Source organism: Neofelis nebulosa, chromosome 2, assembly GCF_028018385.1.
Source record: "Neofelis nebulosa isolate mNeoNeb1 chromosome 2, mNeoNeb1.pri, whole genome shotgun sequence".
Lineage (NCBI taxonomy): Eukaryota > Metazoa > Chordata > Mammalia > Carnivora > Felidae > Neofelis > Neofelis nebulosa.
Window position 1 is genome coordinate 86,663,845 of NC_080783.1, and position 25,022 is coordinate 86,688,866.

Here is a 25,022-nt window from a genome sequence, read left to right on the forward strand (position 1 = left end):
TAGGGTCAAATATTGGAGACATGAAGATAGAGAGCCTTAGAAGACCACAAAATTCAGAGGACATTTTCGTCAGGAGAAAGGCTTGTTAAACATGGTTCTGTGCAGAAGAGAAGCATGGAGAAAGTTGAAAATGTAAAAGGAGACTGGGTAAAGGATGGAGTAAGTTATCAGTAGTTATGAGGAAGTAGCATTAGAGAGTAGCCTTGGCTGTGGGCAGAGGAACATCTTTTTTAGCAGTAGGTTCAAAAGAAAAATGGAGAATGATTATAGAGATTCTGGTCGAATTTAAGGGTAGTTCAGAGAATTCACGTCATATGGGTTGCATGCACTGTTTGAGGTAAGTAGGAAAAGAGATGATCAATTGACAGTAAGGAAAGGGAGTGGGGTTGGAATCTTGAAGAATGGAAATTTAGAGTAATTGCAGTGGACAGTGTATGGAGGTTCAATTCCCATCATAAAAGAATATCCCATTTGGATAACATGGACTGAAACAAGTCTGTATGATTATTTATGTTTCTTTAGACATTTTTGATACTCTAGGCAAGAATGGGGCTGGATTTTCGCTTGGCAAGGCAAGAGTGACACAAAAATAAGGGACAGGGATGGAAATGATTTCAAGCTCCAAGGTGAACTGAGGCAAGTAAAAGAAGACCGGGTGAAATGGACAGGAATACTGGTCATCACAAGGAAGGACCTTCATCCAGGGAGTGAGGAACTGAACGATGGGGAAGGGCAGAAGGTTGAAATCTTCTGGTTTGTAGGGATAGAATCGTCCCGGGATGAGCTCCACACCAAAGTGTGACCATCCCTGTTGTTAAAGAGCCTCAAAGCCCTGCGAAGCCAGGATCTCCCTGGACTATTTGTTGAGCCATGAAGTTTCCCAGAATGATAGTAATGGCAGCCTGGGGTAAATACAACCAGGGGACAAGTATCATCTTACTTAAGCTATGCAAGTAGCGTCCTAAACCATGATGGCAAAAATGGATTTAGAGCTTCAGAAAACTGCAGTTACAAACTGGAGGTTTTTTGAGGGTAGAGGTTAAGTTTGCTCTGCTCCAAATTCCCTCTAAATGGGCACCGTGTTCATACAACCTTGATGGTTGACAGGTTGTTTGTTGAATTAATGAATAAATGACCAAAACCAACAAACGGACAGAAAATTAATAACATAGGAACATTGGTTAGAAATGGCCATGTGAATTGAGGAGTGTGTTGACCCATCCTCTTTGCTCTGTGAGCTTTGACAGAGGACAGCAGGAGCGGCTGTGCTGGAAAGGTCTGTGAGGGATGGGGTATTACTATGACAGGACGACACAGTTTCATGTAATCTGGAGAAGTGAAACGCACGTAGGGGGGTATCATTAAGCATGTGGGGGGATAAACAAGTAATATGTGGAATGGAAAAGCAAAATGAACCATGAATAAAGGATTGGTCTTTTTTTTTTTCTCTAGTCCTAAGTCAAACTTGAGACATTCTTTATTTACTATCAAGTTATTCCATACTGAGTGCCTTTAGAAACACGATTAAACATAAGGACTATCTAAAGTAGGAAAACAAAATCCTTAAGTATTAAATGGAAATTGTAAGTAAGCATCTTGATTAGAGAATTTGAAGAATTTTTATGATGTTTTCTCTTTACCCCAATAGACTTGGATGTGGATTGCCCAGTGGGGTGGGGTGGGGGGTAGGGAATGAAACAAGTGTATAGGATTCAGAAGCGCAGGAACATGAAGGGAAAAAGTTTAAAATTTCATCTTTTATTTATATTGAAGTCAGCATTCACCATGGCTTTCCCCCATACTAATTTTATGGTGTTATAATGTTGTCATTTAGAACTATTTATAATGCCGGCAATGTTGTCAGCATCTAGGACCTCTTCAAATCATGTCAAATCAGTTAGGCATAATGAAGAACTTAAAAGATGGGTTTCTCTCTCACTCATTCTCTCTTTCTCTCATACTGAGTCACTATGATACAGTGGAAAGAGTAATGGGTTAAGAGTCAGGATACATGAATGCTCCATCAAGCTCTTCCAGAAATTATTTGTCTAACTTTCTATGAATCATAAGCCTCATCTATACCTTAGTTGTATCATCTGTTAAAGGAGGAAATTAGACTAGAAATTTTGGACTCCACCCCACCATACCTTTTCTTCTGATGAATTTTTGCTGGGAAGCATCAACAAAGAAAACAAAGCACCGGCTGAGCTAGTTGGCATGGGAAGGGGATGGTCCTGCCTCATGGTATTATACCCAGGGCCCTACATTTGGAAGGGCTTTGACTTTGGTTTAATGTTCTCCTGTTGTCATTGTGCACTGGGCCCCACAAATTATGTAGTGTAATTAGTCCTGCATATAGCTCACAAAATGCATTAGGATAATAGCAGAGTATACGCCAGAATGGGAAGGGGTGGGATCAGGGATTCACCACCACTGAGAAATGCCAGCTATGTCCAGGTTTACCAGATTCTTCTGAGTTCTGAGGGGTCTCCAGAGCAGTGAAAGACTCTAGACCTAGATTGAAAATCTCGCCTAAGCAAGAAACACCACGTGTCAAGGTATAACTCCCCTAAAATGGTGATATTAATGATAAGGTTAGGAAGCTGGCAAGTGGTTTGGCCTCTTTAAATACAAATTCTGTGCATCACATCATTCTCATAGAAGAAAGTGGGAAAAAGAGTACGAAATTTTCTGTACTATTATTATCCTCTAGGTTTAATAACTTCCAATTTCCTCATATTATTTTTACATGGAGTGTAAATTAAATCCTTGAACTTTTAAAATATTTTTTAATCTTTTTAAAAATGTATTTAAGTATTCTCTAGACCCAACACAGGGCTTGAACGCACGACCCCGAGATCAAGAGTCGCACGCTCCAACAACTGAGCCAGCCAAGTGCCCCTAAATTAAACACTTTAAATTAGCTATCTTTATTATGTGGGGAACAGAAGCCACACAAGTTTGATCATAAGTTATTTCTCAGCAAGAGTTGAGTGGATGTGTAGTGTTACTCAATTGTGCAAGATCAGTTTATGAGATCATTCAATTGACACCTAAATACTCAAAGGAAGGAACCATACTATTATAAAGCATGTCGTTTTCTTGTTGTTTATAATATCTGTCACACTCTTATGTGTTGGAGGAGTTTTGTCATCAGGTATGTCATGTAAATCCTCATTTGAAGATTTTTAGTTCACTCTGTACAATAAGTTTTTTTTTTTTTAATTTTTTTTTTTCAACGTTTTTTTATTTATTTTTGGGACAGAGAGAGACAGAACATGAACGGGGGAGGGGCAGAGAGAGAGGGAGACACAGAATCAGAAACAGGCTCCAGGCTCCGAGCCATCAGCCCAGAGCCTGACGCGGGGCTCGAACTCACGGACCGCGAGATCGTGACCTGGCTGAAGTCGGACGCTTAACCGACTGCGCCACCCAGGCGCCCCATTAAGTTTTTAAAAATAAACTAGAGAGGGGCACCGGGATGGCTCCGTCCGTTGAGCGTCCAACTTCAGCTCAGGTCATGATGTCACAACTCGTGGGTTCGAGCCCCGCATCGGGCTCTGTGCTGACAGCTCAGAGCCTGGAGCCTGCTTCGGATTTTGTGTCTCCCTCTCTCTCTGCCCCTGCCCCGTTCGCTCTCTGTCTTTCTCTCTCTCTCTCAAAATTGTAAATAAACATTAAAAATAAATTAATAAAAAAATTAAAAATAAGTAAATACAGTAGAGAAAAAGAGAGGTTTCGAGGACAGAAAAACAGATGTAGCACTTGGTTAGACAGGAGGGCCATGTTCAGACTGTAATCAGTGTATACCTCCTGGCTGATGAATGCTGTGGTTTTATTAGCTTTGTTTGTGATTAGCAGCAGCTATCTCCACTTAACAGCAAGGGTTCCCACAAGAAATAACTGATAGCCCAAGCTTCTTGAGTGACTCCTTCATTCATTCCACATTTAATAAGCACTGTTTTCCTTGTGAAGCTGTCAATGGTTTCTAGTCACCTCCAAAATCTTAATCTGTGTATACGCTGCCTTCATCAGAAAGCTATGTTGCTTTCAGTTTTTAATTGAAAAGAATATAGATGAACCTCTTTAGGCCTAGCCAGTGAATAAAAAAGCAAATTGATAGGGCAATTAATTAATTGAAAGTATGGAATTCTGAAACTTCAAGGATACCCCAGAAAGCATATACCAGCTCATTTCACAGATGAAGATACTGAGATTAAAAATCACAAGTTGCTGAGCCAAAATGGGTTGCCCAGGGACCGTAAACCTGGTCCAATCGGTCAGTTATTGAGCATTAGCTGTGTGCCAGGCAATGTACCAGGCACTCGTGGTACAAAGTTGAATAAAACGCAGTCTGCCCGCAGGTCAACGAAGGGTTACAATGTAATGTGATAAGGTCAGCGATTGAGTTATGAAGATGATGTTTAGTAAGTGCAGAAAGAGGTTATGAATTCAGGTAGAGATCCTCAGGAAGGCCACATGATATGGGACTAATTCTGAGCTACTTCCCAAAACCATGTTACTGAATACCTTCTTTACCTGGGTGATGCAGATAATTGAATTCCCAGGGCAATGATTCTTAAACTGGGCGTGTATCAGAACCCCCTGAAGGGCTTGTCAAAACACAGTCTGCTGATTCTGTTTTGAACAAGCTCCCAGGTAATGCCGATGCTGTTGGCCTGGAGACCACATTGTGAAAACCAGTGTCCTAGAACACCCTCAGTTGTTGTGTGTCTCTACAAAAAGCATATAAAAAGAGTGCGGATTTGCTGGGCAAGACACCTTACTTTACAAACCCCTCTAACATATCATAACAGAGTCTAAGAATCTTTTCAGTAATATACCAAGTCCAAAATTTTAGATTACACAGTAATGTGAAAAGTCAATACACTTGAACTTACTTGAGATTTTTTTTCCTTTAAAGTCATGGATTCTGTACCAATACATAGCAATCAAAACTGTCTCAAGGTTAGTAGTCTCTAAATCTTGATGTTCACAATCCCTTAATATAAAACCTCACTTTGAAATTAGACTGTGTCCCTGACTGGGCTGCTTCCTGCTGTTTAGGGAGACATTTGATCCTGCAGAGATCTCATCCCCACCCCACCCCCATTCCTTCTGCCACTCTCTCCTAAAGTTCTTACACTTGGGGAGCTCCCATTGAGGCGCGGAGAGATGGACCCAGACGCTGTGCTAATTCCCAAGAAGAAAAGAAAACTTTGTCGCTCTTAAGGAGCCTTCTCTGTCTCTGCGCACACCTCTGTAGCAGTCGAGGCTCTGTGGGGCTGCCTGCCGTGTAGCAGTGTGATGAGAAAAAGATCGTCCTCTTCCCTCACAGCTGTTTTTAGATATCTGGTGCCAATATGTATTTTGGAAGCCTTCTACAGAAAGGCACACATGCATTTTTAATGGTAAAATGCTTATGTTCATTAGTTAGTCAACTTTAAACAAGGTAGCCATGAGAATTTATATACCTCAACGAATGCTGAGTATGAGCTTCTTTAAAAATTCAATAGAGAAGACTAAATTTAAAATAATTTTCCATGTTTTCTTATCCTCTAGATTGTTAGTAAAGAGACTATTTTTCTAAGAGATGATGAACACAGTTACCTAGATTTGTGATTGCTTCTTCAGGTCCCTTTACCTTGACATATGAAGTGAGTAAATATCAGATTATATGATATGTACATAATTTCTACATTTTGCTGAGAAGTATACACACACACACACACACACACACACAATCCTCTGTTACATGTTTATGTGTTTATATGTGTATATTGCAGAACCACAAGCATTTCATGTACATATCTCTAAATATGAGAATCACAGAAGCAGGAAAGCAATTATCAATCAACACCATTGGATCCTCATCCCAAAGCCCACTCTCTGGCATTAGTAGGGACTCAATAAACCGTTATTAAACAATGGGATGGATGAATGATTCTACTCGGTTTCTTACATGTATTTACTTCAGCTTTTCTCGACCCTCCAAGACGTTTTCTTTTCCAAAAGAATTACTTATTCATTTTATGTTCATTAAAATGGCTTAGCATAATATTCAAACATATTTCTTCAGTTTTTTAATGAAAATTGAAAACACGTGGGGTACTAGATCAGTTATAATAGAGTACATGAACACATGCTCATTACAAGTAAAGAAAATAAATGGCAAAAGGATGGAAGTAAAGAGGGAAACAGTAAAAGAGAAGGAATAAGTATTTATGATTTAACTATTTGTAAACACTAAGCAAACCTCGCTTTTAAGTATCTTTGAGAAAGTGTCCTAAAAACTCAATTATGGGAGGTGACTGATTTGAAGACCAATATATCTCTTTTATTTAGAGTTCTGTCAACATCACTTGATTTTTTAAGGAATAACTTTAAAAGTCAATCCATATTTATATTTATCATTATCTAAAAATATCAATATCTAAGATAGACATAAAAGTATTTATGCAAGTATCATTAATAAGCAATATTAGTGGGGCACCTGGGTGGCTCAGTCGGTTAAGTGTCCTACTCTTGATTTTGGCTCAGGTCATGATCCCAGGGTCGTGGGATAGAGCCCAGTGTCAGACTCTGCTCTAAGTGTGGAGCTTGCTTGGGATTCTCTCTCTCTCTCTCTCTCTCTCTCTCTCTCTCTCTCTCTCTTTCTCTCTCTCTCTCTCTCTCCCCCTCTGTCCCTCTCCCCCACTCGCACATTCTCTCTCTCCCTCTAAAATAAATAAAATGAAAAATATTTTTTAAAAGCAACATTTGTAAGGGTGAACAACATACTGACAAGAAATGTGAGGCTTTTCTAACTTGAAGTGACCTAGAAATTCATCCTAACAATATTAAAATACACGTGGTGATGAAGAAACATTTTTAATTAATGCATTGTTTTGGTTTTGGGTTTTTTTTGGATAGAGAAAAGTTTACCTGACCTTAGGGGAGGTTGAAATATTTGCAAGACATTAGGATAAATTTTAGGATTAAATGCAAAATCTCTGGAGAAGGTATGGGAAGAAATCACTTGAGGTTTCTTGTGAATTTTTGTTATGGTTTGATCATAAATATCATGCAAATATCCTTTGTCAGTGTGTTTTGGCAGTTCTTCCAAGGAGACCAAGGAGTAAAGAGGATTACAGAAAGAAAAAAAAAAAAGGAAAAGGAAGCTGATTTTACAATAGAAAATGCAGTGGGGAATTCTGTAACTTTCTAGTGAATTTTCTACCTCATTCCTATGTCCACTATACAGTATTACAAAATCTTTGTAAAAACCAAAAATGTAAACTTCTGTATACAACCAAAACTTTATCCTTCTCAACAAGTTTGAAAGTAACCAAAAATTAATCCCATTGTTTGTTCAAATATAACAAGTGGGGTGATTTTGGATCTTAGAGACTGAAACACACATAGTCTAAAGTAGAAAGGGGAGTTTTTCAACTCACAGAATCTAAAGAGGATTGACAACAGAGCCACTGGAAGGACACAGGTACAGCTTGGCCTCAGGAGCAAATATAGCTAGAAATGTACTATCAGGACTTGCCATCTTGTCTTTGCTTTTCTTTGTATACCTGCTTCAGTCTCTTTCTTCATAAATCTTCTTACCTTACAATGAGATATATCGATTCCTTTGTTCTACGTCTTATAGCGGCAGTTACTTGAGGGAAATAAATTCTCTTGATTCTCTCTTTGGAACAAAGTCCTAAAATCATAAGCAAATGATTTACTGACTCAGTTGGATCCATTGGCTACCCCTGAACCAATCAACAGTTTGGCCTGGAGAATGAAGAACTAAAATAAGTTCATTTTAGGTGTAGATTAAGCCATTGTAGCTAGGGGAGCAGAATCATGCACTAACATGGCAGCTCCCTTGGGTACCATAAAGTTTGACAGTAGAGAATATGGGGGCCGATGCCAGGCAAAGGAAAATGTTGTGGTACTGAGCGGGAAAACCATATGTTACAAGTACCCATAGCAACACCAAGGGAAAACCACATTATACCTGTGTTGGTTAGACCTAGACTAGTTCATGGAAGTCTAGAATCTAGACCACTTGACTCTAGACACATGACATATATAGGTAATAGCATACCTATACTGCATGAACAAAATCTTGATGGAGCAAATAGATTTAAATGATGGAGTGCTATCTTCTTCATTAAATTCTTTTTGAATACTCAACTGAACCCTTTTGAATTCTTGCAAATATTTATGGCCATCACTAAACAGTTTATTCCATAATTGTTCTACAATTGCCTGAATAGCAGGTCTGAATTCCTAGCTCAACTGTGGGTATCTTATCTTATGCTTCCTTTTATTAGAAGACTTCTACACCAAGACTAATGTTAAGCACGTAATTTATTCCACATTCATTCCATAAATGATTCTTGAGAGCCTACTAATTTCTAGGCAATATGCTCAAAGCTCAGGATACAAAGATGATCAAAGATGATCCTTAAGGAGAGAATATGATTTGATGTCTTTGTCCCAATCCCATGTGACACTGAAACCTAGCATACTCAAATTTGATCTAACAAGTGAATTGCCTCTCCAAACACTAGTAGTGCTTCTAGATGCAGTTTAGTTTGCCTATCCAGAAAAATCTGAATTTTCCTCCTGTTTAAGCCAAAAGGCTATTAATGCAAATCCGATTGCATTTGCATTTGGTTACATTTCTGATGGAAACATTCATATGCAAATGAAAATTCATGAAAAGATAGCCAGATAATTCCAATAGTTGCTGAAATATCAAGATAAAATTAGGATGTTAAAATGTCCATCCATCCATGTTTACTAGGCTTCACTAATGATTGTCAAGTAGGACAGTGTTCTTGAAAAGCTTAAGTAAGTCATGCCTTAAACATTTGACAACATTCTAATAGGTCTGGGTTTAGAAAGGAGCTGCTATATTATTTCCTACCGCCACAGTGCTGAAAAAGAAGTCAGTCCCTGGTCAAATCAGTCAAGTTGCTCAAAAGTGGTTCATCTTTGATCCACCATTTTGTCCCCCTTATCTTTTCTTGCCCTTACAAACAAAAGGTGATTTTTGATAGGTGTAAAGTCACTTCGATGATCCAAAACAATGAACAAAGAGTTTGTGCAAGTTGTCGTTTCTTTGTACCTCTAGAGACTTAATGGTGCAAGTTGAATGACATTCACTACCAATAAATACCATTTGGAAAGCATCTATGGTATCACGAGTATACCCATGGAAAATTGATCTGAATCGATGTTCATATTCTTTTCAAAGATTTAAGACTTGGGGGTACTTGGCTGGTTGAGTCAGTAGAGCATGCAACTCTTGATCTTGGGCTTGTGAGGTCAAGTCTCATGTTGGGTGTACAGATTACTTACAAATAACATCTTAAGAAATAAATACATACATATTTAAGATTCTAAAAAAAGATTTAAACAACTTTTGAGATATAAAATCATAATCTACTATTACACATTCCAAACCTGTATTTGAAGGAAATATGGGTGTTGGAATCAGACTGTTGCTCTTGGTCAACTTGTTAGAACCTGGAGTGCAAAAGAGGTCATACTAGTCAGGATCGTTAGCACTCAGTTTAATAGTTTACAAAGTGTGATGCTCTCCAGTTTTCTTTTATTTGGTACAAGGTTTTAGTTCATAGTTTCAAGTGTTTTTAGAATTCTGGTGTTCTCTGCTTTGGTGACTGTCACCTATCATCCATCAAATTGGAAAGCTTGAACCTAAGGAAAGATCTTAGCCTCTCCCCCCTTAGTACACCCAATCCTTCCCCCAAGCCTAGTGTTTTTATTTAAGTATCTCTCAAGTCTAGCCACTTCTCATAGTCTCCATCACCAATTCCTTAACTTTTATCTTTGCCTGTTTTATGACAAGACTCCAAACTGGTTTCCCAGAATCCACTTTTCTCTTTCTGAAATCCCCACCGTACTACGTAGCTAGAGTTGTCATTTAAATATGCAGATGGGGGGGGGAGAGGGAGCCTGGGTGGCTTTGTCGGTTATGCCTCTGACTTCAGCTTAGGTCACGATCTTCCGGTTCTGTGAGTTTGAGCCCCACATCAGGCTCTCTGCTGTCAGTGCAGAACCTGCTTCAGATCCTCTGTGCCTTCTCTCTCTTTCTCTCTCTCTCTCTCAAAAATAAACAAAAAAACATAAAAAAATAAAAATGCAGATAAGGGGTGCCTCGGTGGCTCAGTTGGTTAAGCCTCTGACTTGGGCTCAGTTCATGATCTTATAGTGTGTGACTTCAAGCCCTGCATCTGGCTCTGCACTGTCAGCATGGATCCTCGCTTAGGATTCTCTCTCTCTCTCTGTCCCTCTCTGCCCCTCCCCTGTTCGTGCACGCTCCCTCTCTCAAAAGAAATAAATGAATGTTTTTTTAAAAAATGAAAAAAATAAAAATGCAGATAATTCACAACTTCATCCAATCATCTCCTTGCTTAATACCCTTCAGGGGCTTCCTGTTTCTCTTAGAATAAAACTCAAATCCTTAACAGGGCTACCACACACCACATGCTCTGGTTCCTGCCTGCCTCTCTACCCTCACATCATATTGCTTCCCTTTTGCTGTCTGCGCTCAGCACTGTCTTTTTAGATAGTGATACTCAGCATGCTCTTTCCAGCCTCCTTGTATGTGCTGCTCTTCCCCAGCTTCTAAAGTTAGTTGACTTCATGCTTTCTCAATTAAAGTTTTCCTGATCTTCTAGACTCCATCAGGTTCCACCCGCCCCCCACCCTTCGTAGGACCACACAACTTCCTTGAGTAATATACATGTGAGTTTGTAACATTGTTTTTATTTTTGAGAAAATGTCAGTTATACTGATTGTTCTCATGTCTTCCTGCAGAATGAAAATGAATCTGTTTTTTGCTTATCAAATCGAGCCCTTCCCACTTTCTGTTCTTTGCATCTATAATCCACAAGTTTGTAACAGTGAAGGCACCAATAAAAATGAAATAAAAATAAACATTGAGTAGCTCAAACATCATCCTGCCACAAACTGTCAGAGATAATTAGTATGGCAAATACTTTAATATCTTATATGGCAGAGAAGGTGAGGTGGGGAATATAGGGTGAACGAAGCTTAACTGCTCTCAGAAACTATGAAAGTAGGGCTCCACCCCCTAATTATACTAGCAAATGACTTTCATCCACCTACTTAGGGTGGATACTACCATACCAGCCACACTCCCAACACTGGCTTATGCATAAAACTTTTTATTTAGGGTATTTAAGCCACAATTTATTGCAGAAACATATCTAGAAGTTTCAAATATACAAAGTCTTGTGACACAGTTGCTGCAGTTGATTTACAACTATTATCCAATTCATGGGAATGGAGTCATAATTACAAAAGTTACAAATCTTCAAAATCACACAGCACAATAGCTGTTTCTTTTGCTTTTATTAAGCATCTCTGTTCATTTTATTTTACTTCTGATTGTGAGCTTCATTTTATTTTCAGGCAGCTTTAAAAAATACTGATAAGGAAAGATAAAGTGCCACATCCCATGACTCTTTAACAAAGTCCCATTATTATCTCTCTAGGAATATCTGTCCTTTCACATCTGTGTCAGACTGTGTAGTCCTGGCCACCTGTGATGTTCAGAGAGTGGAAGGTTAAAAGCTTATATTTAGCAACAGGATGTATCTGTGGTTAAGCACTTTAAGTTTAGTGGACAATAAAAAATTAAATATACCTTTCTCAAAAGAAGAGGAAGTTTTATATAGACTGTTATAGTAGCTTTGAGCTCATATTATCTCTCATGTTATGGGTCTTAGAATGTAGTTCTGTTTTCTTTTTTTTTTTTTTAATTTTCCCTTAAAAAATTTGAAAAATGTCTTTCACTCTTTGTGAATTATGCAGACTAGTATTCCAGGAAGGAGGAAAAAAAAATGTGCCTATTTCACTTAAAGCAAAGTGTCTTTTTTTTTTTTTTTTTTTTTGCATGTATTATTCGATCAATAACCGGTCACCTGCCACACTTCTTACAAATAAATTAGGTGTGTGTGGTCTTTTTTGCAAGTCAACGTTTCGTAGTAACCGTGATGTGCGTAGGCTTGGGCTACCCACGAAGAAGGCCCTGCAAAGACGCTTCTTCTCCTTTTGTGATTTCAGTCAAGAATGCAAATTGCACATCAGACTTTGAGGAATACTTTGCCAAAAGAAAACTGGAGGAACGCGACGGCCACGCAGTCAGCATCGAGGAGTACCTTCAGCGCAGTGACACGGCCATTATTTACCCAGAAGCCCCTGAGGAGCTGTCTCGCCTCGGCACGCCAGAGGCCAATGGGCAGGAAGAAAATGGTGAGGCTGTAATTCATTTTTAGCCACTACGCTGACCTCTGCAGCTGTTACAATTACAAATGCACTACATGCCTGGGTGTTTACCTTAAAATTTGAAGAACAGCTGCAGAGGCATGGAATTTCATGAGCAAAGATTAGAACTGTAATTTTAGGGTATTGTGAAATTTTTTTTGTCAGCAAATTTGTGTCATTTGTACATCCAATAAAGAACAAGAACAATTAGAGCCTATTCCTAAGAGATAAAAATATCGGAATTGATTCCTAGGTTTCTGAGATATTTCACTTTGGAGGAACACAAAAAAAAAAAAATAAAAAAAAAAAATAAAGAAAAGCAAAAGTTTAGCAACAGTGACCCTGCCCTTCTTCTTCTTCTGACACCTGAAAAGCTCTCCCACGCTGTGAATCCCCGAGTCCCATGTGACCAAAGGTTTTACTCCGAACTGTCAGTCGCCTAAAGAGAATTTCCTCCTTCATCAGCTGTTTAAATTTCCCCCCAAAAGCGCCCCGTAATTAATTAACTTCCCAGCGCAGTGTGAGCTGATTCCGACACGTCTGCGCCGGGTGTGCGAGGGGCCCGGTGTGCGCCCAGGCCGAGGGCGGCGATGGTGCTCTGGCCGAGCAGATTGCAGGGATTCCTGTCAGACCATCCCGGGCAGGCAGCCCATTAGCTGCCATTGATTTACTGACCTTTTGGCCTGCTTCTCTCCCTCTCGTCTCTCGGCTACAGACCTGCCACCTGGAACTCCAGATGCTTTTGCCCAACTGCTGACCTGCCCCTACTGCGACCGGGGCTACAAGCGCTTGACGTCACTGAAGGAGCACATCAAGTACCGCCACGAGAAGAATGAAGAGAACTTTTCCTGCCCTCTTTGCAGCTACACGTTTGCCTACCGCACCCAGCTCGAGCGGCATATGGTGACGCACAAGCCAGGGACAGATCAGGTGGGGGGTTGGTTTTAAGTGATTTCTTTCTATAATAACCCCTTAGAGAAACGATATTGCTTTGATTGGCAATCATTATTAATTTTTCATGGCATTTTGAAGATGCAGATCTTTTAATGGTAATAGCTTTAATTGAGGTCTAAATGATTTTTTGATGGTCTCTTCTAATATGATTTAATAGTCTTATGTTCACGATCGAATGAGTGTGTTAATTTCTAATTTAGAAATTTTATTTGCACTTTAACTTGACTTTAGTTTCATTTTTATGTTCCACAAAAAGTGAATGAAATTGTAGCATTTTAATTATACATTATTAAACATCTCAGCAATTTTAATTCCATTTTTCACCTACTTTTACTCAGAAAAAATTTTTTTCATATGGGATCTAAGTCATAGTAAAAGAAGTGTGCATTTCTTTCGTTTGTCACACAACACCTTCAATTACTTAGAGTATTTTTAGAAGCTGCTACTAGTTTATGAAATCTAATGAAGTGTTTAAAAAAATCAAAAGGCATATTACACACATATATAAAATAAACTGATGAATACCGAAATATTGGGCGTGTATTTAAAATGATCCCTTTTGATTCGTTTGTCTGTGGCTAAATGTTAAGATCACTCCACCTCTGTTGACTTGTTTGTGTTAAAAATAAAAACTCTCTCTTGAACAGGTAAGCACAGCCTCTTAAATCCTTAAAGTGGTGGAATACGATTGATTCGTCCCTTACGTGGGTCCCAACAGGGTCCCCTACATGTTGTGGCAAAACTGCTCTCTCTGTTCTCCTAGGAGAATTGACTGCAGATTGATATTATGTGTTTCAATGGCAACAGAAATGGTGTGCCTGAAGTCCCAGTAACTGGCCTTACAGATCTGGAATCCTCCCATATAAGCCTTGCTACCATATCTGTTTTAAAAATTATTAAGCAGGATATTCTATAAAATTCTTACATTGCTTTTTTCTTGTGGGCATTATTTTCTTTGAATAAGGAAAATGAGGATAATCAAACACAATCAAGAAATGGTGATGATACTATATTATGGAATTTTACTATTGTAAAAGAACAGCTCATGAAAATCATTCCATTTATAGCTGATTGGGCTTGTCACCTGAACGTTTTTCAAAGTTCAGTTACAAAAACTATGCTTGCATAGTTACACTTATGTAACAGTTTATCTCCCCTTGCTTATATGCACAAAATCTCTAGGAAAAAAAAAGTGCCTAGATATTTATCTAGCATAACTGCTTTAAATTTCACATGCAGAAGTGTGATTGTGTTGGCGCATTATGAATGGTAGCTTTGGTGTTGAAAAGTCCCCTCATTTGCTCATGGCATTTACAATTAGTAAATTAAAATGATTGTATCATATTAACAGTGGCACAACTAAAGTTTATAGTAGTCCTCTGAGGGCTGTGGGGGGAGACAAAGCAGCTGTTGCTGTTTGTTTATGCAACTCAGCAACATATGAGCGCTGGTCCCTCAATGGCGCTCGGCGGGCTGGGCTCCGCTTGATCTTTGAAGGTTGCTGCTGTTTGAACAAACCTCCCTGTGTCCCATGTAACACCATCTGTCTCACTAGGAATGTGGGAAGATTCAGCACACCCTAGCAGTTGTCATACCGTTTCTGTGCTGTCTTTTTGCAAAAGGCTTTTGTGTCATTGCTGCTTGAAAAAGGCTGACCTCCTACCTTGAGCATCCAGAGTGGATGACTGTATTTTTTTTTTTTTTTTTTTTTAGAATTCTAAGTCACAGAGCTTTTTTTCCCTTGTTCAAAAAGGTCAGCTGTGTTTGATTATATCTTTGCTGCTTTTAACTTGTCTTTTCAGCAAACTTTTCTTCTTTTTTGTCCCTACTCCCTAGCACACTACTAAAAAGGAAAATGAAAAGTCGTTGAAGTCTTTCCTACTGGCCTGTGATAAAACTGCTCAAGCAGCTATAACCCAAGATGTTGTCTCTTACATTTGATAATGAATCAAATCTGATATGCAGCACATCAGGAAAAACAGGGTTTACATTTGCTGCTAGCACAGTGAATGGGATATTTAAACATGCTTATCGTGTAATGAAATATTTATAGTCAAGAATTTTTTTGTTTGTGTATGTGTGCTTTTTTTTTTCTTCTTTAAAATTGATATTGCTTCAGTATGAGATACATTTTTACCCTGATACAGATAATTTGATAAAATTAGTTCTTTGCATGGGGAGTTTTGGGGGAGGCTGTTTAGAATTTTCAGGATAATATTTATTTATTTCCTTGACAAAACGGTTACATCCCAACAGGGAATCTTCAGATTTTAAAATGTGCCATAAACACAGAGAACCACAAACATCTTTACAATTATACTTTCTCATCTCCAAAGGCTCAAAGAAACATTTCGGAAAAGAGACTACAGAGATAATTCTAAAGCAAGTGTTGGATGCGCATGTGAAAGCCCCTTTTTTTTTTTTATTTGTTCCAATTTTATTGCCAACATTATCACTTTTATTGCAACTCTGAAAGACTGGGCAAATAAATAAACATGCACTCAAACCTTTTGGCCTGTCTGAAAAATAGAGGCCTTTTAAAAATATTTGTAACAAATTTCCTTTGTTCCTCCTGCACAAAACTGATGTCAGTCTTTCTCCTTTTATAGCACCAAATGCTGACCCAAGGAGCAGGTAATCGCAAGTTCAAATGCACAGAGTGCGGCAAGGCTTTCAAATATAAACACCATCTGAAAGAACACCTGCGAATTCACAGTGGTGAGTAGCAGAGGTGCTGGTGCTCACATTTGCATTTTGTGCCATTAGGAGAGTTTTAAAAGATTGTTTGAAATTTACACAATCCTGTTTGTAGCTTTTTGGAACTATGCTTTTATTTCATAAACCGTGCGGGCCTGCTCTGCCTTCCTGAGACTGATGGTACCACCAATAGCGTGATCTTACAAATCAAAGAGGAATGCTTAGACTTCCTAAAAATTGCAAATGCTTTGATTTGTTACAAAATCTAGAGGCTCCTTCTCGTCCTTTCAGACACTCTGCTACAGATTAAGTATTTCTGACCTGAAGAAACTCAGCTGGCAAATTCGGAAGGGTATTCATTTTCGATACCTAACCATGAAAGAAAAAGTTGAAGAATTTTGGATGAGAGCTTTTGTATGATAAATGTTCCTTGATTCCTGGGAGCTGTATATTACAGAACAGCATCCTACCACTGAGATTTCTTCTTTATAACTATTTTGATAGCTCTGCCAAGCATTTTATTACCAAATTGGATGCTATTCAAAGGACTAGTTGGATTGGTAGAATCAATGGAATCTCTACAGAGTTGATTAAAGCCATGGCTACACTTCCCTTTAAATACTGTGACATCTTTATTGTGCTATTGACCACACATTAATCTGACACTCTGTTTAAATAGGAGGCTGCCGATGGCAAGACAAGATTTGGGATCTTGGCTGAAAAAGGCATAGATAGCCCTCACCTTCCACTGCTAACATCTTGAATTATGTTCTCCCAGGGTAGATAAAACCCAGAAACAGTTACGGCCACATAATTCTAAGCTAAGCACCTAGAATGTAGAGGTACCCCATTCTGTTCCTTCCATGTGGTTTCACAGATTCTTGTATTGGCAGACAATCGTCATTGTTACCCAATCAAAGAAGTGTAATGTTAATTTTGATTATCATTTTAGGTGAAAAACCGTACGAGTGCCCAAACTGCAAGAAACGTTTCTCCCATTCTGGTTCCTACAGTTCACACATCAGCAGCAAGAAATGTATTGGTTTAATCTCTGTAAATGGCCGAATGAGAAACAATATCAAGACGGGTTCTTCCCCTAATTCTGTTTCTTCTTCGCCTACTAATTCAGCTATTACCCAGTTACGAAACAAATTGGAGAATGGAAAACCACTTAGTATGTCTGAACAGACAGGCTTACTTAAAATTAAAACAGAACCACTAGACTTCAATGACTATAAAGTTCTCATGGCCACACACGGGTTTAGTGGCACTAGTCCCTTTATGAATGGTGCACTTGGAGCCACCAGCCCTTTGGGAGTCCATCCGTCTGCCCAGAGTCCAATGCAGCACTTAGGTGTAGGGATGGAAACCCCTTTACTCGGATTCCCCGCAATGAATAGTAACTTAAGCGAGGTTCAAAAGGTTCTACAGATTGTGGACAATACGGTTTCCAGGCAAAAAATGGACTGCAAGGCTGAAGAAATTTCGAAGTTGAAAGGTTATCACATGAAGGATCCATGCTCTCAACCTGAGGAACAAGGAGTCACTTCTCCTAATATTCCACCCGTAGGTCTTCCAGTAGTGAGTCATAATGGTGCCACTAAAAGTATTATTGACTATACATTAGAAAAAGTCAATGAAGCCAAAGCTTGCCTCCAGAGCTTGACTACTGACTCAAGGAGACAGATCAGTAATATAAAGAAAGAGAAGCTACGTACTTTAATAGATTTGGTCACTGATGATAAAATGATTGAGAACCACAACATATCCACTCCATTTTCATGCCAGTTCTGTAAAGAAAGTTTTCCCGGCCCCATTCCCTTGCATCAGCATGAACGTTACCTTTGTAAGATGAATGAAGAGATCAAGGCAGTCCTGCAACCTCATGACAACATAGTCCCCAACAAAGCCGGAGTTTTTGTTGATAATAAAGCCCTCCTCTTGTCATCTGTACTTTCTGAGAAAGGAATGACAAGCCCCATCAACCCATATAAGGACCACATGTCTGTACTGAAAGCGTATTATGCTATGAACATGGAGCCCAATTCTGATGAACTGCTGAAAATTTCCATTGCTGTGGGCCTTCCTCAGGAATTTGTGAAGGAATGGTTTGAGCAACGAAAAGTCTACCAGTATTCGAATTCCAGGTCACCATCACTGGAAAGGAACTCCAAGCCGCTAGCTCCCAACAGTAACCCTCCCACAAAAGACTCTTTATTACCCAGGTCTCCCGTAAAGCCTATGGACTCCATAACATCGCCATCCATAGCAGAACTCCACAACAGTGTGACGAATTGTGATCCTCCTCTCAGGCTAACCAAACCTTCCCATTTCACCAATATTAAACCAGTTGAAAAATTGGACCACTCAAGGAGTAATACTCCCTCTCCCTTAAATCTTTCCTCCACATCTTCTAAAAACTCCCACAGTAGTTCTTACACTCCAAACAGCTTCTCTTCTGAGGAGCTGCAGGCTGAGCCTTTGGACTTGTCATTACCAAAACAGATGAAAGAACCCAAAAGTATTATAGCCACGAAGAACAAAACGAAAGCTAACAGCATAAATTTAGACCATAACAGTGTTTCTTCATCATCTGAAAACTCAGATGAGCCTCTAAACTTGACTTTTATCAAGAAGGAGTTTTCAAACTCAAATAATCTGGACAACAAAAGCACTAACCCAGTGTTCGGCATGAACCCCTTTAGTGCCAAAACTTTATACACAGCTCTTCCTCCACAAAGCGCATTTCCCCCTGCCACTTTCATGCCACCAGTGCAGACCAGCATCCCTGGGCTACGACCATACCCAGGACTGGATCAGATGAGCTTCCTACCACATATGGCCTATACCTACCCAACTGGGGCGGCTACTTTTGCTGACATGCAGCAGAGGAGAAAGTACCAGCGGAAACAAGGATTTCAGGTAATGAGACCTATCCTTTTGCTCCGAACAGAGGAGATGAAAACTATATTAAACCGTGTACGCGCACGTAGGGGGAAAAAAGTCTTAGTGAGAAAACCAAGTGCCGTGTTTTCAGCAGACATGGCAGTTTGTTTTCACTTGAACCTCAAAGTGAGTGGGCTAGCCAAATAAGTGGAGAACCAGTGGAACACTGCTCTGTGGAAGCACATGTGCCCTAAAAAAGAGGAAGATTTTAATACCTGTTTTTGAGGTTTATTTAGATTGATCTGTATGTTTTTAGAATCATACATCGATAGCAATATTGGACAGGGCTTACGTAGACGCTAAAAGTTACCATTTACAACAGTCACATACTTGTATAGATGTTCACAATTTGCAATCATTACATGTACAAATTTGACATGTACTTGGTCTTATAGAAAATCGTGTATTTTGAAGAGTATTTTAGAAAATATTTTGTGCATGCCACTTGACTTCTTACGTAGTTTTCAAACCAGTAAGTAATTTATGGTTTTCGAATACAAAAGCAGGTATGTTTTAACAACACGGATTATAATCCCTATTTGGAAAATAGGAGCACAAGGAGCAGTGTACCTTTGTAACAGCTGTTCCAGGATTCCAATTTCCAGTGCATCTGCCCTCTCTGTAAATGTATTTAAGCCCATTTAATCTCCTCTAATATTAATTAGTGCAAACGTAGTCTAAGAAAACTGAACTGTGAGCTAGCAAATGGAAATGTATGTTATCATGCAAGTTTGCACTCCTTTGGATCAAGACAAAATAAATATCAAGAAATTTAATAATTTACTGATCCACATTCATTATTGCTCAATGCTGAAGGCTGTTTTAACATAGATAGAACATTGATAAAAAGTGTTATTAATATTCCCTATTTCAAATTAGAAAATTAAATATAAAAATATAGCTTGAGGCCTTTAGTTGGTAGACATACATTTAAATAGATTGCATAATAATAACATTTTGTACCTAAATATAAAATTCAATTAAAATGGGGTTTCTACAGCTACAGATCATTTCTAAAGTTAACCACGCTGGAAAACACACAAATTCCGACGTGTAATGTTCACTCATGGATATTTCCCGATATAAAGAAAACTAAGGATTTTAGAAAATGTTATGTTTTTCTCACCTTCAGAGTTGACTGTGTTCTACCCTTGAAAAACAATGAGCTGTACCATGTAGGGCAGAGAGGGTTTATATTTTTGTGGAAATGTGAGACCTCATCCATTATTCGTGGAAAGTAATAGGTTTAAAGCAAACAAACAAACAAACAAACGAGATCGATTAATAGCCAGCACTTTTGAGGTTCTCCAAATGTCAGCCTACGTGAAGTTGTTTGGTATAAACACAAAGAGAAGAGACTGTGTTGAACTATGTGATTATATCACAGGGAGAATTGCTTGATGGAGCACAAGACTACATGTCAGGCCTAGATGACATGACAGACTCCGACTCCTGTCTGTCTCGAAAGAAGATCAAGAAGACAGAGAGTGGCATGTATGCATGTGACTTATGTGACAAGACATTCCAGAAAAGCAGTTCCCTTCTGCGACATAAATACGAACACACAGGTATGAGTGACTTTGACTAGCTAGTTAGAGCTTCCCGGCCTGCTGTACATTTCATAATATTTAATGAGTACACTTGTGCAACATAAGATGGAACATATGCTGATACCTTCAACAAGGAAGAAATAATGCTTTTGCCTAGCTCAGTAGGACTTTTTTGTTGCCTGTTTATTGGATCATTCGTGTGTTTATGCGTGTGCTTGTCTTCAGATCTTTCAAGTTAATCTGGAAGCCAAATTCACAAATCCCGTCAAAGGTATATTTAAGTGGCCAGGGCAATGAAATGGCATGACACAGCCCCGCTACTGAAAATGTGTTCCAATTCCTCAGTTGTAGTGACTCTGTTTATGTGAAAATTTAATGAAAAATTCAGCCAGTCGTATATTAGTTTGATCACCCAAACTCCAAGTAAGCTACGACTTGGAGGTGGTTCTGTTTGGTTTTATAAATTGGCCATTTTTTGAATAAAGCAGAAGTGTCAGGACTGGGAGAGAGAAAGGTATAAGTCAAGTAAGCTGCCAGACGAGCTACTGAAGCTACTTCTATTTGAAAGATGACAATAAAACTTTCTAAATTTAATTAGCTTATTTCCAATGCATGCATTACCGATTAGGAACAATCATACAGAGTTGACAAGATCGCAGCCTAGTTCTTCCGTCTGAGTGAGTAGAGAGATAGTGGGTTAATCTTTCAAGCCAAGGGAGAAGTACCATAATGCGGAGCAGCATTGGTTCCCACAATCCCAGATCTGCTCCGCAGCCCCGTGGTAGAGCTACACCTGTGCTCGCTCCCTCCCTCCTTCTCCGTCCACCTTTGACCACAAAGCAACCCAGCCCCATCCCTGTCCCTAGTCCCTAACCTGTTTCCAACTTTTCTCCTCGGGATATTTGGCATGCTGTACTGGCCCGAGATGGGAAAAGGAAAGAGTGTAGGTCCTCAAGCGAAATACTGGCAGGGGAAATGATATGAAAACTCTCATTTTAAACGAAAAAGTCTAGTATCACACATTTTAACATAGGGCAAAAAAATATTAGCCTACCAATGCTTTTGGGGGGAAAGTGATGAAAAGACAAAAAAGAAAAAGATAAGAGAAGGTAATGTGAACACTTTCTGCTGTATTCTAAGTACACTGCGCCCTTTTTAGTATTTGAAAATATCCCTGGGAAGCACTCGTCCTCATCATCTGCCCTTGTCCCTCACTGGGCATGTGCGGGAGGCAGCACAGTGACCAGGACCTGCCCGAGTGGGGGGAGGTTGGGTGAATAGTAGGTGTTCAGGGTATTTGTGAAGAGAACAAGGTTGGTAAATAGCAGTACCCTTACTGCAGCCACACCAATTCTCTCTTTCTTCAACTGTCTGATATTAGTTAATATTGTTTTAAAAGCTCAACTAATGATACTCCAAAGACAACCTAGTTTGAAAAGCAAATCCCGATAGTTTCTGCACTTGTGTGATATAATTCAGTGTTTGAAACGTCAGAATTTTCCTGTATTTGTCTTTTATCCTAGATATCATAGATGTTTTCTTTAGTACCAAGTCCTATTTAAATATTTATGAAGATATTTTCATATCTAAATTTACTTTAATATTGTAATCAACCTCAAATATATTTTGTATTTCATTATTCAGCTACAATAGGCACATCACTGAAGGCATCTTTCCCTCTCTGATTGATTTTATTATATGACCATATGCAAACTCTATCATTTACTACATGGTGAGTCTAAAACTTTTATTTTAGTGAGGGCTATCATACATATTGACATCCAGTCAATATCTTTATTTCTTACAAATGAGATAGTCCATAAACTTCATAGGCATATAGATAGTTGAGAGACCCAAAAGTTGACAAACATAAATATGTATCATCAATTTGCAAAATATGCTGTATTTTAAAAAATAAAAATAAAATGTTCCGGTTCCTTAAGATGTAAGAAGATCTGCTGCCTGGAAGTAATGTATAGCAACAAGATGCTAATCATCCAATGGGTTCTTTAAACATGTGATTAGTTATCCTCCCGTTGGCTTCCTAGCTTGTCAAGTTTCCAGTGTGTTAACTTTTTGGTCTCTTGACCAAACATCTCATGACATTACTACTGTCAGTGTATTAGGTTCCATCAATGTGAAGTTCTCCATGACTTTTCTTGCACTATGATGTACGTAAAAATTTAGTCCATTTCCCTTCTCTAATTGGGCCCAGAAGCCTTTTGTTTGTTTATATTAAGCACTAGTAATGCTTTGGGGATGTACTAATGTGAAAATTGCAAGTGAAAACAGTCTTTGGGTTGACTGAATCTAAGGTTTGGGAAATGAAGCTGAGTCATCATTTGGTTACGTGCTAACTACAAATGTGTCATTGATAACGTGTGTTTGTTGCATCTCTACAATTTAACATATAGAATGGCTTAAATTAAGAAGGAAATTACGAGCTACCTATTCTTGAGATCTTGTGCTCTTTTACCTTGACCTGTTTAATTTATTTCCTAGGCAGACACCAAAGACATAATGCTTAATTTCCCTTACCCATGGCGTATGGCTCGCTTGCTTTTCCTGGGGCCTAGGCCTGGGATCGGGACTGGGAGACAGAAAGGGAATACTCTCCAAATGTTGACTTCAACGGGATTAATTGTCACAGGCCAGGACTGTGAAACAAAATCTGAAACTCCCGTTAGACCCTGTCAAGAACTCCTTTGTATTCCACTGCAGTTTAAATCTGACATGTCTTGAGTAATTTCTCTATTGAGACATTGTGGTAGGTACTCTTAACCCTACCTTATTCAGAAAAGTAATAGAAATATTTCTACTTTTGAGTAGATAAAGTCAAAGTTTTAAATAAATTACCGACTTTGTTTCTCAGTTATGTGATAATATTTTTCATACCACAAACCTTCCATTTATTAACTTCAGTTATCATTCTAGCTGTCAGGTGAATCATGAACCTTGAGATTAGAGAAACAAAATTACCCTAAAAAAGTTTGATTCACTCAGTGTCAAGTTGGATGTTTTTCTGAATCTTGCCCATATAGAAATTTAATTCCAGAACATCTTGATTTGAATCAGGTAAACCAGTCAAACAGATTTAAAAAAGATGAACATCCAAGTCAGGTCTCATTTAAATTGAATGTATTAAATACTTACTAGTGACACTTCTGGAGATTAGTAGACTATTTCATCAAGATACAGGTCAGTCCCCCTACACTTACGCCCAAATTCTGTCCTTTGCCTGGCATAATAGCTGTACATTTCATTCTCTCGGGATGTCAGTTCATAATGTAGAATTAATATATTTAAGCATTTCGTTTATTGTGGATTGAATTCGTTGAAAATCGATTGCCTGCAATCATAGAATACCTATATAATAGACTGCAGTTTAATGGGCATCCCCCAAGCATTTCCACCAGGCCTTGAGAGTTGTCCTGGAGAGTGTGTGTTCTCTCTCAGGGCATTGCTCTGTATTTTGTTTCTTTGGAAAAGAGAGAGCCATACCAACTGTGGCAACTGTGATGTTCACTCACAATTATTCACAGCCGATCTGTGAAGTCACCTAACTGTCCCACTTTTCTCTGCTCCTGAGCTGATGAGACATCCAAAGGAGGCTGTAGGACAGTTCCACTCAGGCATGCCCTAGCAACTAAAGCACCAAGAAATTTTCCATCTACCACCTGTCTTCTTTCCTTCAGATTTACTTCTTCCATGTACTCTTCTTATCTTGCTTATAACTTGAGAATTATTGAGCATGTATGGATAAAAATGAATAAAATTATCTAACATTAATTGAGTGCTTACTACGTGCAATCCTCGTTCTAACCACTTTACCTATGTTGTCTCCTTTACTCCTTATGCCTGGATCACAAGTTGGGTCCCCAAAGGATCCTCAGGTCCTTTTACTTAAAGGGACCCTGGTCTTCAGAGAGGTTAACAGAGAGGTTACCTGTGTTGCACAGTTAGTACGAAAAGATGGATTTGAACCCAGGCAGTCAGACTCCAGAACCCATCTCCCGTATTTAACACTGCACCATCCTGCCCTGTGAATGAATCGCTACCATCAGAAACGTCTTACCCGTGCTCCTGCTGGCATCCTTTTCTTTAAGGTTCAAGTACACACAAGAGAAACCAGATTCATACATAGTGACTTGAAGTCTTCTGGCAGGCCAAACCTCTGTCTTTTTCCCAAATATACGTCTGCTTCCTGTTAAATTACCTTCCCACCATGGTGGTCTTGTCAAATGGAAAAGCATGCCACCTTTCCAAATTCTTGGCGCTCCACTGGAATTCTCTTCTCTGTTGTCCAGTTTACCTCATTCAAAACATCTTTTCCAAAAGTTAAAAAGTGGTTCCTCTGTGGTCTGAGTTATGCTTTTTTTTTTTTTTTCTTCAGGCCATTAGCTGCCTTGAAGTAGATTACTAAAATCTTCCTTATTTCCAATACAATGAGTAATCACCAACAAATATTTTTCAATTTCTTCTCTTGCAGGTAAATAACTTCTTCCTACTCTAGTACTGCGCCTTACCACATCTGTCATCACTAAATTTATATTGGACGTTCCAGTAAGATAAAGA

The 25,022-nt window shown here is 38.9% G+C and overlaps 1 protein-coding gene across 6 annotated transcripts in view; it reads left to right on the plus strand.

Annotated features, from left to right (window-relative positions):
• The window catches only part of ZEB2 (zinc finger E-box binding homeobox 2), a 134,681-nt gene that overhangs the window by 103,016 nt on the left and 6,643 nt on the right, over positions 1–25,022 (plus strand). For 5 of the 6 annotated variants that reach the window (XM_058715373.1, XM_058715374.1, XM_058715376.1 and 2 more), the window contains 5 exons: positions 12,100–12,288; positions 13,016–13,230; positions 15,864–15,972; positions 16,904–18,873; positions 20,285–20,465. In XM_058715373.1, coding sequence (XP_058571356.1) covers positions 12,100–12,288; positions 13,016–13,230; positions 15,864–15,972; positions 16,904–18,873; positions 20,285–20,465 — 2,664 coding nt within the window. The remainder of the gene's footprint in view (positions 1–12,099; positions 12,289–13,015; positions 13,231–15,863; positions 15,973–16,903; positions 18,874–20,284; positions 20,466–25,022) is intronic. The other variant, XM_058715377.1, reaches the window with a different exon arrangement.